Genomic DNA, 12,387 nt, shown 5'->3' with positions numbered 1-12,387 from the left:
CTTCTAAACATTGGTACATGTAAATGATTTCCAATCTTATTGGTTTTCTGTTAGAGGTGTCACTAATGTGAGACGTTTTCTTTTTGCAAGTCCTTTGACACTAAGGTGAAGATTGTTAGGCAATTTGTTATCAAATGACCTCCCCCCGGCTATGATGTTACTAGGTTTATTTTTTCAGTCGGCTTAGCCAAATGATTGAACGGGAATCTAACTCCACATTTAAGACAATACGATCGAACGGTTAATTGGATCACTCGAAGCAACCTAAATATTTTAATGTTGCTCGTAGCCCAATCCACTCCCTTGGATGCCACTAATTGAGAGAACAACTTGTAAGGCCGTTTAACTATCTCTTGGGCCTCTAATTTGACTCATTGGTTAACCTACCCATGCTTACCTTATTTGGGTGAATGGTTACTAGATATATTGGTCTCTTTCTCTCAAAATGAGAGACGTCCTCACTGCCTCTCATTTTCGGCCGGTCTCTACGTGTTCTTCCTTCTACCTTTTCTGCCTCTTTGTGATTCTTACCTTAGTGGTGATATTACATGAGATTTCTAGCATCTTTGTGGTCTCCTATGTGAAATATCTCATTGGCAACCGAAAGTGGAAGCTGGATTAGTATCTTGGGTCGTTGTTGTCGGCTTATGGTGTTGGAAGTTGGTAAAAATTGAGCCTGAGTTATCTTTGGTACTCAATACACATTCAACAAACACAATATACGATGATATGACCAGGGAATAAAATTATACATATGTATCATACATTATGCAATATGAAAACATTTCAATATGCGTTTAAATGGACATCGTTAGATGCCATATCAGAACCACAAATTTATTATAGCAGCCAACAATTTTTTTAATCAATCATACCAAAATAAGAATATAGACGAAAGTGAAATGGATGAAACACTCGTAACTAATTTAATTTCGTAGATTAGCCCATCATAATCATTGATATTACACGTAGTATATATCAGCGAAAGAATATATGCCACACTCTGATTGATGAATTGATTAACCAATACCCGAAAAGAAATACTCTTGTACTTCAAAATATCTGCAAATCCAAATCAAGCATGGAACTATTTTACACCAATCCACAAAAAATATTGCATAAAATGCTATGTTAAGTACCATATGTGTCGAAGAATGTAGGCAGGGGCGGATCCAGGATTGAATCCAAGGTCGGACTACAAAATTTCAAATCGGACTACTATATCGAAAAAAAAATAATTTTACACATAAAAAACTGATTTTTTATCCCGAAAAAAATAAAAAATACCTTACAAAATGTTATTGGGCCTGAGAGGGGGAGCTACAGCCCCCCCTAAATCCACCTCTGAATGTAGGAAATACTGGAATCCCCAAACACCAAGACGTTCACAATCGAGATGATGTAAATTTCGAAAAAAAGGTATGAACGCGATATTGAAAATGAGTTCTTTGTTGTGATTTTCAAATTAGGTATGCAATTTATTTCGTATTCCACTTAATCGGATAAATTTGAATTTCAAATCCCATATAATCAGCTACCCAACATTGAAGTCTTTAACCTGTTACATTGGTCAGAGCTTCTTCAGTTACAAAACAAAATATGAAAAGACCAGAAGCAAATAAAAAAGATCATATTATGCGTGTAATTAGTAAAATGAATATTTCAATATAAATTACAGTAAATTATGTAATAGATACAATACACGTGTACTTATGAAGTTTTCCCTTGAAGAATTTTAAAGGTCCGATTGTTTCACACATTTTTTGATCCGTTGATCCGGCCCAAGTGGAGATATTTTCATTTAGAGGTATAACACTTTTAAGTGTAGCTCAATGGCCAGAGGACAAATCATGACCCTTGGATCTGCTTTATATCAGTGGACTAGGGTCCTCATACAAAATGAGGAAACTCTAGTCTTTACTCTTTAGCCACTCACCCAGTTTTTACTCTTTCCGTGAATTTCTCGCTCTCTACTCCATGAGCATTCTTTCTTGTCTCTCAGTTGCGATATATATATATATAGAGGTGGACCCAGACAACTTAGGTTAGGGGGTCAGAAATAAAAACTGTAAGTATCGTCTAAGAAAAAAAAGCTAAACAAATCCCCCCCCCCAACCCCAAAATCCAGTGGGTTGATTGACCCTATAAAATCCCCCCGATCCGCCCCTATGTGTGTGTGTTAATAAAATTCGTTCTTTCTATTAGCTATGGAGCTGGAAAATGCTGACAAAATCTGGTCGTATGCAAGGTGCTGAAGCAAGAGGAGGTGAAGAGATTGAGGTTGTTAAGGGCGTATTTCATAAAAGGATAAATTTATTTGTACAATAATTTTATGTACAGAAGGGTCTCCATACACTCCATGGGTGTGCCACACGTGGTGCCTCAAGTAAAGAGAATTCTTTACCGAATTCATACAGCTACAGACATGACAAAACCTAATTCACTTGTGTGTTTTTCTATCTTCTAATAATTTCATGCCATCTATTGTCTGTCAAAAATTTTTGTTAAAATTTTCTATACCTATAGCATTATTGAAAATTAATTGAAAATTATTAAACCAAGCACAACCCTTTATAAAATGTGACTATTTTGCACATGCTGAGTGTTTGTTTGTTATTTCTACTTTGTCGTGAGAATGTTTTGACATATAGAGAACCGTTTAAGGACTTGCAATATACACTATGACAAAGACTGGTCTATTGGCCTATTCAATCGGTACATAAACACAGAAACTGGAAGACAAGTAAAGTTGAAATATAAACAAATTCCTTTTTGGTTTTTTTTTTTTTTTATTGGTAATAAGATTCTATGGAGTCGTTTATATTCTTCTTCCCCATAATTTACATGCAGAATATTGTTTCAATCAGGGCATAAAAGAATAGGTTCTAAAAGGGCCCAACCGGGTTCGAACCGGTGACCTCTTGATCTGCAGTCAAATGCTCTACCACTGAGCTATGGACCCTTGTTTGATCATGGATCACATAAAAATCCATATATTTGTCTACTCTCGGAATAAAATGTACTACCAGCCGGTTTTGCCCTTCTTGGATGCATAAAAAGTGACACAACATAATTCAATTCCCAATAAGAGAATCACATAAGTTTCAGAAATGAATTATCCAAGTTTCAGGTACTTCACAGTCTCTGCTACGTATTACGGTGCTGCAGCAGAGCAGAATAATCAATGAATTGATTATGACAGTTTCTATACACTAAAAATAAAAAAAAGGTTGAACCCCAATCCTGAGGACTCTCATCGCCGTGCTCCAGGTACTTCACAGTCTCTGCTACGTATTACGGTGCTGCAGCAGAGCAGAATAATCAATGAATTGATTATGACAGTTTCTATACACTAAAAATAAAAATAAAAAAAAGGTTGAACCCCAATCCTGAGAACTCTCATCGCCGTGCTCGTAGAGCTTTGTGAGGGAGGTAAATTACGGGATGTGCCCCATCAAGACAGGGAACAAGAATTGTTTGTACACTGCGCCTACAAAGAGTCCAATTTCATGTCTCAGAAATCGAACCCCCACATTGCGGTTTCCAGCAAGACTTGAGATAATCTCACTCCTGTTCTTTACATCACTGGGCTATGCCCCAAGAGCGACTGTTTCTATACACTATCCATGGCTCAATCAATAACTACATTATTGTTTTGAGTTTTGAGTACTATAGTCTTATTAACTACAAGAGTGAAATAATCGATGCAAGGCAGGATCAAGACCAGCAGTAATTTCACTCAGCAATCATCACCTGGCTTAAGATTAACATCTTTATTCAACAAATCAAAAATAATGAAAAATGCCACAAAGTACAGGCAAACTTTGACAGAATTTTTACAGACTTCCATTTGGCACGATTTTATTGACAGTTAGCAAAAAAAAAAAAAAAAAAAAAAAAATCTGCAAATCAGCCCGTGAGAAAAAAAAAAGCTGTTAGATTCACATACCCAAAATTGGAACTGATCATCTAAAATCCCATCATTCTCAACATAAAATGGAGTCTAAAGGAGATTATCTCATTCAGAACAATTGGTTCGGCAAGTGGGACATGAAGAATGCGAAACTAGCCATTTCTGAACACACTGCACATGGAATCCATGATTACATTTTTCCAAAACCCTGACCTTCTCTCCATCTGAAAACTCCGATAAGCATATTGCACACTCCGCCTCCGCCCCTGCTAGCTTCATTCCCGGTGAATATATCACCGTCGGAATTTCTTCCTCCTCCGTCTTTGGATGGGCCATTTCGACATCCTCGTTCACTGGTGGCTGCTGAGAGCGTCTCCTTCTGCAATGCAACCGTATGATATAGCGAATTCCGGCGTTGAAAGCTAAAGCAGTTATCAACCCACATAATAATACCATGAGTATCATAACAGAATTAGCTTTGAACTCTTTGGAACTGGAATACGGCCACCATGGACACTTGTGGCCTTCGCATTTTTCCGGACCGGGCGGCGGCGGCAGCCGTAATGGTAGCGGTGCAAATCTGGAGGAGATGGAAGCTGGTTTCATTTTTTCTGTGTATATTTTTTTATTGGGTCTTTGATAGAAAAGTGGAAATGGAATATTTGAGAGAAGAAGAAGATAATGATATAAGGGTGAGATGGCGCATCAAATAATTCCAGAACAGACGTAAATAATTTTGAATTATAAGTGATATGTGACTGCTAACAATGGCTGCTGCCTCTACTCAGCAGTTATAGAACAGTGTCTTTTAGTGGAAATTGACGTCACTGAAGAGGATATCGATAAATATCAATCTCGCCCACGATACCCAAAGGCCGAAGTAGAATCGAGAGATACCTGTTTAACCCAAAGACTCGAATCTACCCTCTTCCTTTGACTTATACAAACTTGTCAATAATGTCATTTGATAAGTCCCGTTTATTCTTATAACGGAATTATATATGTTTAATTTGAATAAAATAATTGTTATCTTTAAACTTTAGACCTTGTTCGATTTTTATTTTTTTCAAAATACATTTTTTTCTCTCTTTTTTTCATTTATACATTTTTCAATAAAATAATATTATACACAAATTCAAAACTTTTCTTTATTTTTAGCCACACATTTTTCATCAAATCACTACTCAAAAATGAATTCAAAGGGAAAAAAACCCCCCCCAACCCCCCCCCCCCCCCCAACAAAGAAAAAATCGTTTCAACATATATAGAATTGGGTAAGCTCTGGAATACGTGGGAATAGACATATACCCCACTCATCCCATCTCATTTCATGGGGTTTAAAGGGATTTTAAATCCATGTGAAGTGGAATTTATACATTACTCACCTTATCCAAAAAATGTATACATTAGTCACTAGAAATAGGGTTATAATTGTAAATAGCCAATAGCTTTGTCACTCCGATCCCTTTGAGAAGAGGCATGCCTTCTTTCGAAGTTGGGGACTATTTTGGTGAATATCTTTACTTACTCACCCACTATTGTTTCGAATAGGTACACCCTTTTGTTTAGATCTCATTGACTAATTAGAATTTCTCTTTATCAATTTAATAAATTGGAATACTCACTTTTCAGTTAATTGATAGAATTACAAACCTAAAAATACGAGTAAATTATTATCGACCTTCCTCTCTTTTTTTTATTTTTTTATTTTTTATTTTTTTTAAGAAAAAATATTGTGGTGTATAGGGTGTTTATGTCTTCTCTCATTTTGGTTGACACTCAAACTAGAGTCCAAAATGTAGTTACAATTCAATTAGGGGCAGAGCCAAACACTGATGTTAGGATGGGCTGAAATTTAAAAATTTTTAAATGAACTTATGCCACAAGAGATCGAGTTTCGGAGCCTATTTTCATAACATTCACAATAAAAAGTATACGACACTCGATGAAATAAAAAAAGATGTTTAAATATCTCACATTAAGATATTCCACTAAATATTTGTATTTTTTTACCAAATAAAAAATCAACACTTACCTTAAAAAATATAAACTAGCCGAATTATAATAGAAATAAGCAAAAATACATATCCATCAACAAAAAATTAAAAAATTACTCAATGAGTACTCTTCTGGTAACTTTGACAATCAATATTTCCAAACAATTGAAAGTTTTCACAAATACTCTTTTTATTGTTGATATCAAATTTAGAGTAAGTTATTTATTTTGATCATAATATCTATTTTATGGTCAAAATAAGTAATTTTTTTTTTATAAATATGAATTAGTAATAAATAAAAACATATGTAGTAATAAAAAAGATTAATTACTTTTAAATTTAGAAAAAAATATGCAGTGTCTCTATCCATTAGAATAATTAATTTACTTTTAAATCCAATCAATACAAATTATCTATAATAAAATTTACTTAATAATTATATGTAAATTTTAGTCAAATATGCATTAAATAAAATATCTAATATGACAATAAAATATTCAAATTTTATGAATGCCATGAAAAAATATAATTAATAATTATAGTGTCTTTAATACAATTTGAATAATTGAGCGTTGAAGTTGGGTTGAGGTTTACAAAAGAGTTGGACTAATATTAATATTTGGGCCAAAAGTCTACATCCCTTCTTCTTAAATATTTATATGGGCTGGGGGGACAATGCTAGGCTACATCCCAGCAATGTCCCCCTCTATCTCCCCCTGAATCAATATTTCCAAATTGTCAAAATTGTTCAAAGCATGAAAGAATGTGGATGTTTATGGTTGGTCCCATGCCGTCTAGAGTAGGCAATTGCAAAGGTAGAAGAAACATTCAAGATTCTACTCCGAAGGATGCACCAAATCACCAAAATACGCCAAATTTTGCACACTATTTATTTGGCACCAAATGCTACAAAGTCAAATTTACAATTTTCTTCCATTTACCAAACTAATTGATGCAAGGTATTTGTGTCACTTGTGCTATAAATTTTTAATACTAAATTTTTTTATTATTTGCTTTTAAAATAACTTTTAATAATGTAAAAAATGCAAATTTCGAGAACTAAATTGCAGCATTATTTCAATTTCGTAATATCATAATATCCAAATTCAAAATTCATTGCACTATTGTTTAATGGCATGATTTAATATTTTCCTTTTTGTAGTGTTTCTATTAACTGTACTATATATTTTATATTTATTAATGAATTCAGTATTTTAGTTAATATAAAATAATTATTTACTTAGTAATTTATGTATTTGTAAAATAAATAAAGAAATAATTTTTTAAATAAAAAATAAATTTTCCTAAATCTTTTTGCATAAAAGTTAAGGGCTCATTGGCAGGACGTCTGTTTTCATCGAAAATTTTATTGATAAAATCACTCTAAATTAACATACTCTAAAAGTAAGAAACACTTGAAAAATTATCCAAAAGATCCAAAAATAATTTTTTAGTATCAGATATAACTTTATACTTTTTAAAAGTATTACCAAACGTGCCCTAAATCTAAGAGCTGAACTGCCTTTCCCTTCCCGTCAATCTTGGTCTCCTTCTGGCCTCATCATATAAGCCCATTTTTGTGCCTTATTTTCTAGTAATTGCGCCCATTTATTTTACCAGCCCATTTTCATGGGCCTAAACATCATTCGACAAGATTGGGCCTTATCCGATTCCTGTTATTCCTCTCCTAAATCTAGTTAGCCTCTCTCCCTACTGTCTTCATTACTACTATATATACTCGTAATAAGTACGATTTCTGTACAAATATTATTACTCAAGCACGTATTCCTCTCCTAAATCTAATTAGCCTCTCTCCCTACAGTCTTCATTACTACTATATACTCCTAATCAGTACGATCCCGTAACATATATTATTACTATTACTGCAAAAACAATGGATGAAGGCAAGCAAGTTGTCATGGCCGCACAAGAAGAGGGTTCGCATTTTTATGACCACAAGAATCTTCCGCTTGGTTACCGATTCGTTCCGACTGATAAGGATCTGTTGTACTACTTGAACCTCAAGATTCTCAACAAACCTGTGCCGACCGATGCCATAATAGATGTCGAGCTCTACAAGTACCATCCCCACGATCTTTGCCGTAAGTTTAATCGTTTCTTGATGTTTCTTGATGGTTCTTTTTATATTCTCCTCCCCATTAGAACTTCATTTGTTGGAATTTATAATATGATCATCAGAAAATCTTGATCGACAAAACGTTTTCTATGCATGGCTGCTTCTGGACATGAAGGACATATTATTTTAGGTTTATTTAAATATATGTATTGGATTTATTCGTTGAAACTTTATACGATGGGATGGACTTCAGAATTGCAATAAAAGATATTCAATCCTAAAACCAACGATGCTGTAGGTCTTTCATGAATTATGGTTTTATTTATGAAAATTATTGTTTAACTAGATATCAATTAACTACGGTTAAATTAAATTAACATCTTAATTCGGTGCAGAAAACAGTAGAATGCATGGAACAAAAGAGTGGTACTTTTTTACCTCGAGGGCTAGGAGGTATAATAATGGTGGTCGGCCAAACCGAACAGCAGCTAATGGTTACTGGAAAGCCACCGGAGGCGATGTCGTTGTCCAAAGCAAGGGCCAAGAAGTTGGACGCAAAAAAGTGCTTGTGTATTATGAAGGCAAATCTAAGAATCAAAAGACTAACTGGATAATGCATGAGTTTACGATTCATCAAATGAAGGATGTTGCAAGATCTTCTACAAACCCTATTCCAGATGACAAGATGGTATGTAACAATTTTCATATTCTTTGATTAATTAATTGGGTTTATATTTTATTGTTGTTTGGGATTGAAACACTAGGGTTTTTTTGTATCCCATTTGACAAAAATAAGTTTTTGGATTAATCTATTTGTACAATCGTGGATGACAATGTGGTTGACAATGTATCAGTTGTCAAAAAAAAGTTAGTTGCAAAAACAAGTTATTTTTTAAATTATCCAATGACTGTTTGCCATATGACATATTGTAAACAAGATCGTCATCCATGATTATACATCAATCATGATTGTAAACTTTTAGATGTTTGTAACACTAATTTATTATATATTTTCTTGCAGCTGGATAAGTGTCTGTGTAGAATTTACTACAGAACATCCAAATCAAGTAAAAACGAAGAACAAGATAGACAAGAAAACTTGATTCCTATTCAAGACAATAACACGGCTCATGTCGCTGCTGCAAATCTGGCAGTAACGTCTAATCAAAATCATCTGCCGTCACCATTTGATCAACCATTCTCGCAAGATGCATATTTTCCACACCCCCAAGCAAATCCAGCCAGGCAAAGCAATAATGATCAATATCCACCGGTCGAGCCCTGTAATCCACCTCTTACTTATATGCGTGGTGATCATATGACAATGCAAAGGAATATTCAATATTCTTTGCTTCCATCTCCTCAGAATCTTGCATGTGTTCCTGGTCAATATAATCCTTCGTTACCACCTGGTTCAATTACAAACATGCCTAGTAATTGTACGGCAATGGAAAGCAATGATCAGTATCAACCTATTACCCTCATTAATGGTGATGTGGGTTGCTCTTCATCTGCAAAATATGATGACGACATTTACTTGGATTTGACGGCTCCATGTTTTTCTTCTCTATCTGATTTATTGCCAACAACGGATCCTAGTAATTTTGCAGTTTCCACTTCTGCAAACAACGATAACGAGTGCATTGATTTGTCTACTCCAACAGATTGGCTTGATCGATTAGATCTAATCTTACCTTCGTTGGATCCTACAATGCTGGATTTTCCTTTAGGTGATTCATCGAATCGGCTGTTTCAGTCTGAAAATTTTGGATCGATTTGATGGTGATATTGCTGAACCTACCCTTGATGACAAAATGTGAAGATCTTCAGTCAAGAGAGAAGAATATTGACAGTTTTGTTGTTAATGATTTTATAGTGTTTCTAAAATCTCATTTTTTATGTAACGTAATGTGACATTATTTGTTCAATTGGTGGCCATTTTTGTGATGAAATTTTATGTCTGGGAATATATAACATTTGTAGTTTTTTGCGGTAGAAATTTTGTTCCTTGCAAAAATTAGAGTGAAAATTTTTAGTTTATTTATTGTTTAGCCCTTGTTTGGTGTAGATAAAAATCAAATTTTGACAAAGATCGATGAAATGCATAGTTGAAAAGTTGTTGATTTTAGGAAATAAATGACTTAAATTAATTATAGACTTTGAGTTAAATTTTAATCAAGTATTTAAGCAGCACCAAATATGGGCTTAATTAGGACTTCTTTTTTATATTGTTCCTAATATAAGGTGTCATGAAAAGCTTTATATTCTCTCCTTTCTACTCTTTCAGTGATTGAATATATTTAGCCATTATTCGTCGTCGCAAAATATAGTATCTTTAGTGGATTTTAATAAAAGTTGATGACATGTGTTCAATAGCATTGAGAACTTCTTGTCCGGCTAATTTCAATTCACATATCAGTGATAGTTCCAAGCACAAGACATGTATTTGACAATAATTAAGAGGTAGTTATGCTTTGTGCTTGAATTGGGTTGAAAATATGCAAAATTGATCATTGCAGTTTGGGCTGTAAAGTGCAAAATTGATTACTTTAATTTAGGGAGGCAGATATGAAAATTGATTGAGACATCAAGTGTTGCGCTGGCCCTTTCACGTTTTGTACATATTTCTTTGTTTTAGTGAGAAGTAAAGTTGGGTTGGTGCCGGTAAAATCTGTGTGTTATTTTCTTAATTCATGTACATTACTGACTGAGGACGAGAAAACTAGGGACCGTCATAAGTTGAATAATTTAGTGCTATGATAGGTATAGGGTACTATTCTGTCGAATGAAAATGAACAAGGTACGTTTTTGCAAGTTGAGAAAACAATAAGGTGGCTATAAATCAAAATCTTAGGAATCGAGTTGAAATGCTTGAGGATTTCGTGGGTGCCCTGATGTTTAATGATACTGTCAATTTGGCGATGTGGATAGAGGACATGAGGCAGAATCTAGAAGGACCGAGGTAGGTTTTCAAAACTTTTGTTGCTAAGTCGAACAAAAAGTTTATGTCTATGCTAGGAGACGTAATTGACTTGAATGAGAACGCTTCTATCGGCTTGCATTGCTAGAAGGCAAAGTTTTATTGCTAAAATGGGCTGCCTCTGCTCCTAGAGATTTGACGACAACCTCAAAAGTCAAACTGAAGGAGGCAAAAAGTTTGATGGTACCCGAAGTGCCAAAAAGTTGGAAATTTTCTTTAGGACATGGTGTAGTATTCTAAGGATGTACATGTGCCTCAAGAAGCTATCATGAGCATGTTTCTACCTAGAGATGCAAAACTATAGTCAGCCATTACTGCTGCTAATGCATTGTCGAGTTACGATTGGGGAGCGATGCTTCAATGAGGAAGCAAAATAAAGGCAAAATCGGTAAGGGTGACTAACAGAAAAATGGGTTGAAGACTGCTGTATCTTTCAAATGGTATACTATTTATCTTGTGAAAATCTTTGTAACAATCTTTGTTCTTCAACTTTTTCATAAACTCCGCACGTAGGTTCCTCGTTCTCTAACTTCTCAGAGTTCATTAAACACCATCATTTTTCCAAATTAAGCTTAGAATCACATCCTTTACTTTATTTGCCTTCAATTTAAGATCTAAGCATGCAAAAGTCAAATACAACATAACGTAACTAAAAATTTGCTCATTAATTAAATTTTAAATTTAGTTAGATTTCTAGATAAGCGTGTAAATACACTATTCAATGGTAACCAGTTGCCCATAACATTCATTAAAGAAACGGAGATGTGTTGGATACAAATCAAACGAGTGACTATAAACATAAATTCCAATGTTTTGAAATTCGAACTGAACATTGTCCTGAAAAAGCAAGAGGGTCAAGGGTTGAAAATTGAGGTAATCCAATATTAAGTTAAATAAATTAATTAAATCTTATAAAGATATGTACTATTTGAAAAATGAATTAGTATATAGATACATACTTTTAAAAAAAAATTATATGGAGTTTAAGAGTATTTTAAATTTTTAACGTTTTTTTATTAACCATTTCTTCATATTAAAAATTAAATGAGCCCAAAGAAAGTCATAACCGTTGAACCAAGAAATTTAAGCCATTTTCACGGAGGACGGGTATCGCTTATTTCTATTTTTTCCAAAATTAAGGCTTCTTCTTGAATAGCTTCTTCCGCATATATATGTGCCTATGAATTGCTCGATGATCTGTCACATAATGAATTGCTCGATGATCTGTCACATAATGAATTGCTCGATGATCTGTCACATAATGAATTGCTCGATGATCTGTCACATAATGAATTGCTCGATGATCTGTCACATAATGAATTGCTCGATGATCTGTCACATAATGAATTGCTCGATGATCTGTCACATAACTTCCAGGCAGTAAGAGAAGCATCGTCAGCAAATATTTTTATATGCTTCT

The 12,387-nt window shown here is 34.1% G+C and overlaps 2 protein-coding genes and 1 non-coding gene across 3 annotated transcripts; 1 reads left to right on the top strand and 2 right to left on the bottom strand.

Annotated features, from left to right (window-relative positions):
• Nucleotides 1–2,890: 2,890 nt before the first annotated feature.
• On the bottom strand, nucleotides 2,891–2,962 carry TRNAC-GCA. The gene has a single exon. It is a non-coding gene; the product is annotated as a tRNA-Cys (tRNA).
• An 814-nt stretch (nucleotides 2,963–3,776) lies between these two features.
• On the bottom strand, nucleotides 3,777–4,609 carry LOC111379888 (RING-H2 finger protein ATL79-like). The gene has a single exon (XM_023003331.1). The coding sequence runs from the start codon at nucleotides 4,517–4,519 to the stop codon at nucleotides 4,019–4,021; it is 501 nt and encodes a 166-aa protein (XP_022859099.1). The 5' UTR covers nucleotides 4,520–4,609; the 3' UTR covers nucleotides 3,777–4,018.
• A 2,983-nt stretch (nucleotides 4,610–7,592) lies between these two features.
• Nucleotides 7,593–9,947, top strand: LOC111379891 (NAC domain-containing protein 72-like). The gene is made up of 3 exons (XM_023003333.1): nucleotides 7,593–8,012; nucleotides 8,383–8,675; nucleotides 9,009–9,947. The coding sequence occupies exons 1-3, from the start codon at nucleotides 7,805–7,807 to the stop codon at nucleotides 9,765–9,767; spliced, it is 1,260 nt and encodes a 419-aa protein (XP_022859101.1). The 5' UTR covers nucleotides 7,593–7,804; the 3' UTR covers nucleotides 9,768–9,947.
• Nucleotides 9,948–12,387: the final 2,440 nt, after the last annotated feature.

The sequence above is a fragment of the Olea europaea genome, unplaced genomic scaffold (assembly GCF_002742605.1).
Source record: "Olea europaea var. sylvestris unplaced genomic scaffold, O_europaea_v1 scaffold2052, whole genome shotgun sequence".
In the NCBI taxonomy this organism is placed as follows: Eukaryota; Viridiplantae; Streptophyta; class Magnoliopsida; order Lamiales; family Oleaceae; genus Olea; species Olea europaea.
This window is presented reverse-complemented; position numbering and strand designations above follow the sequence as displayed.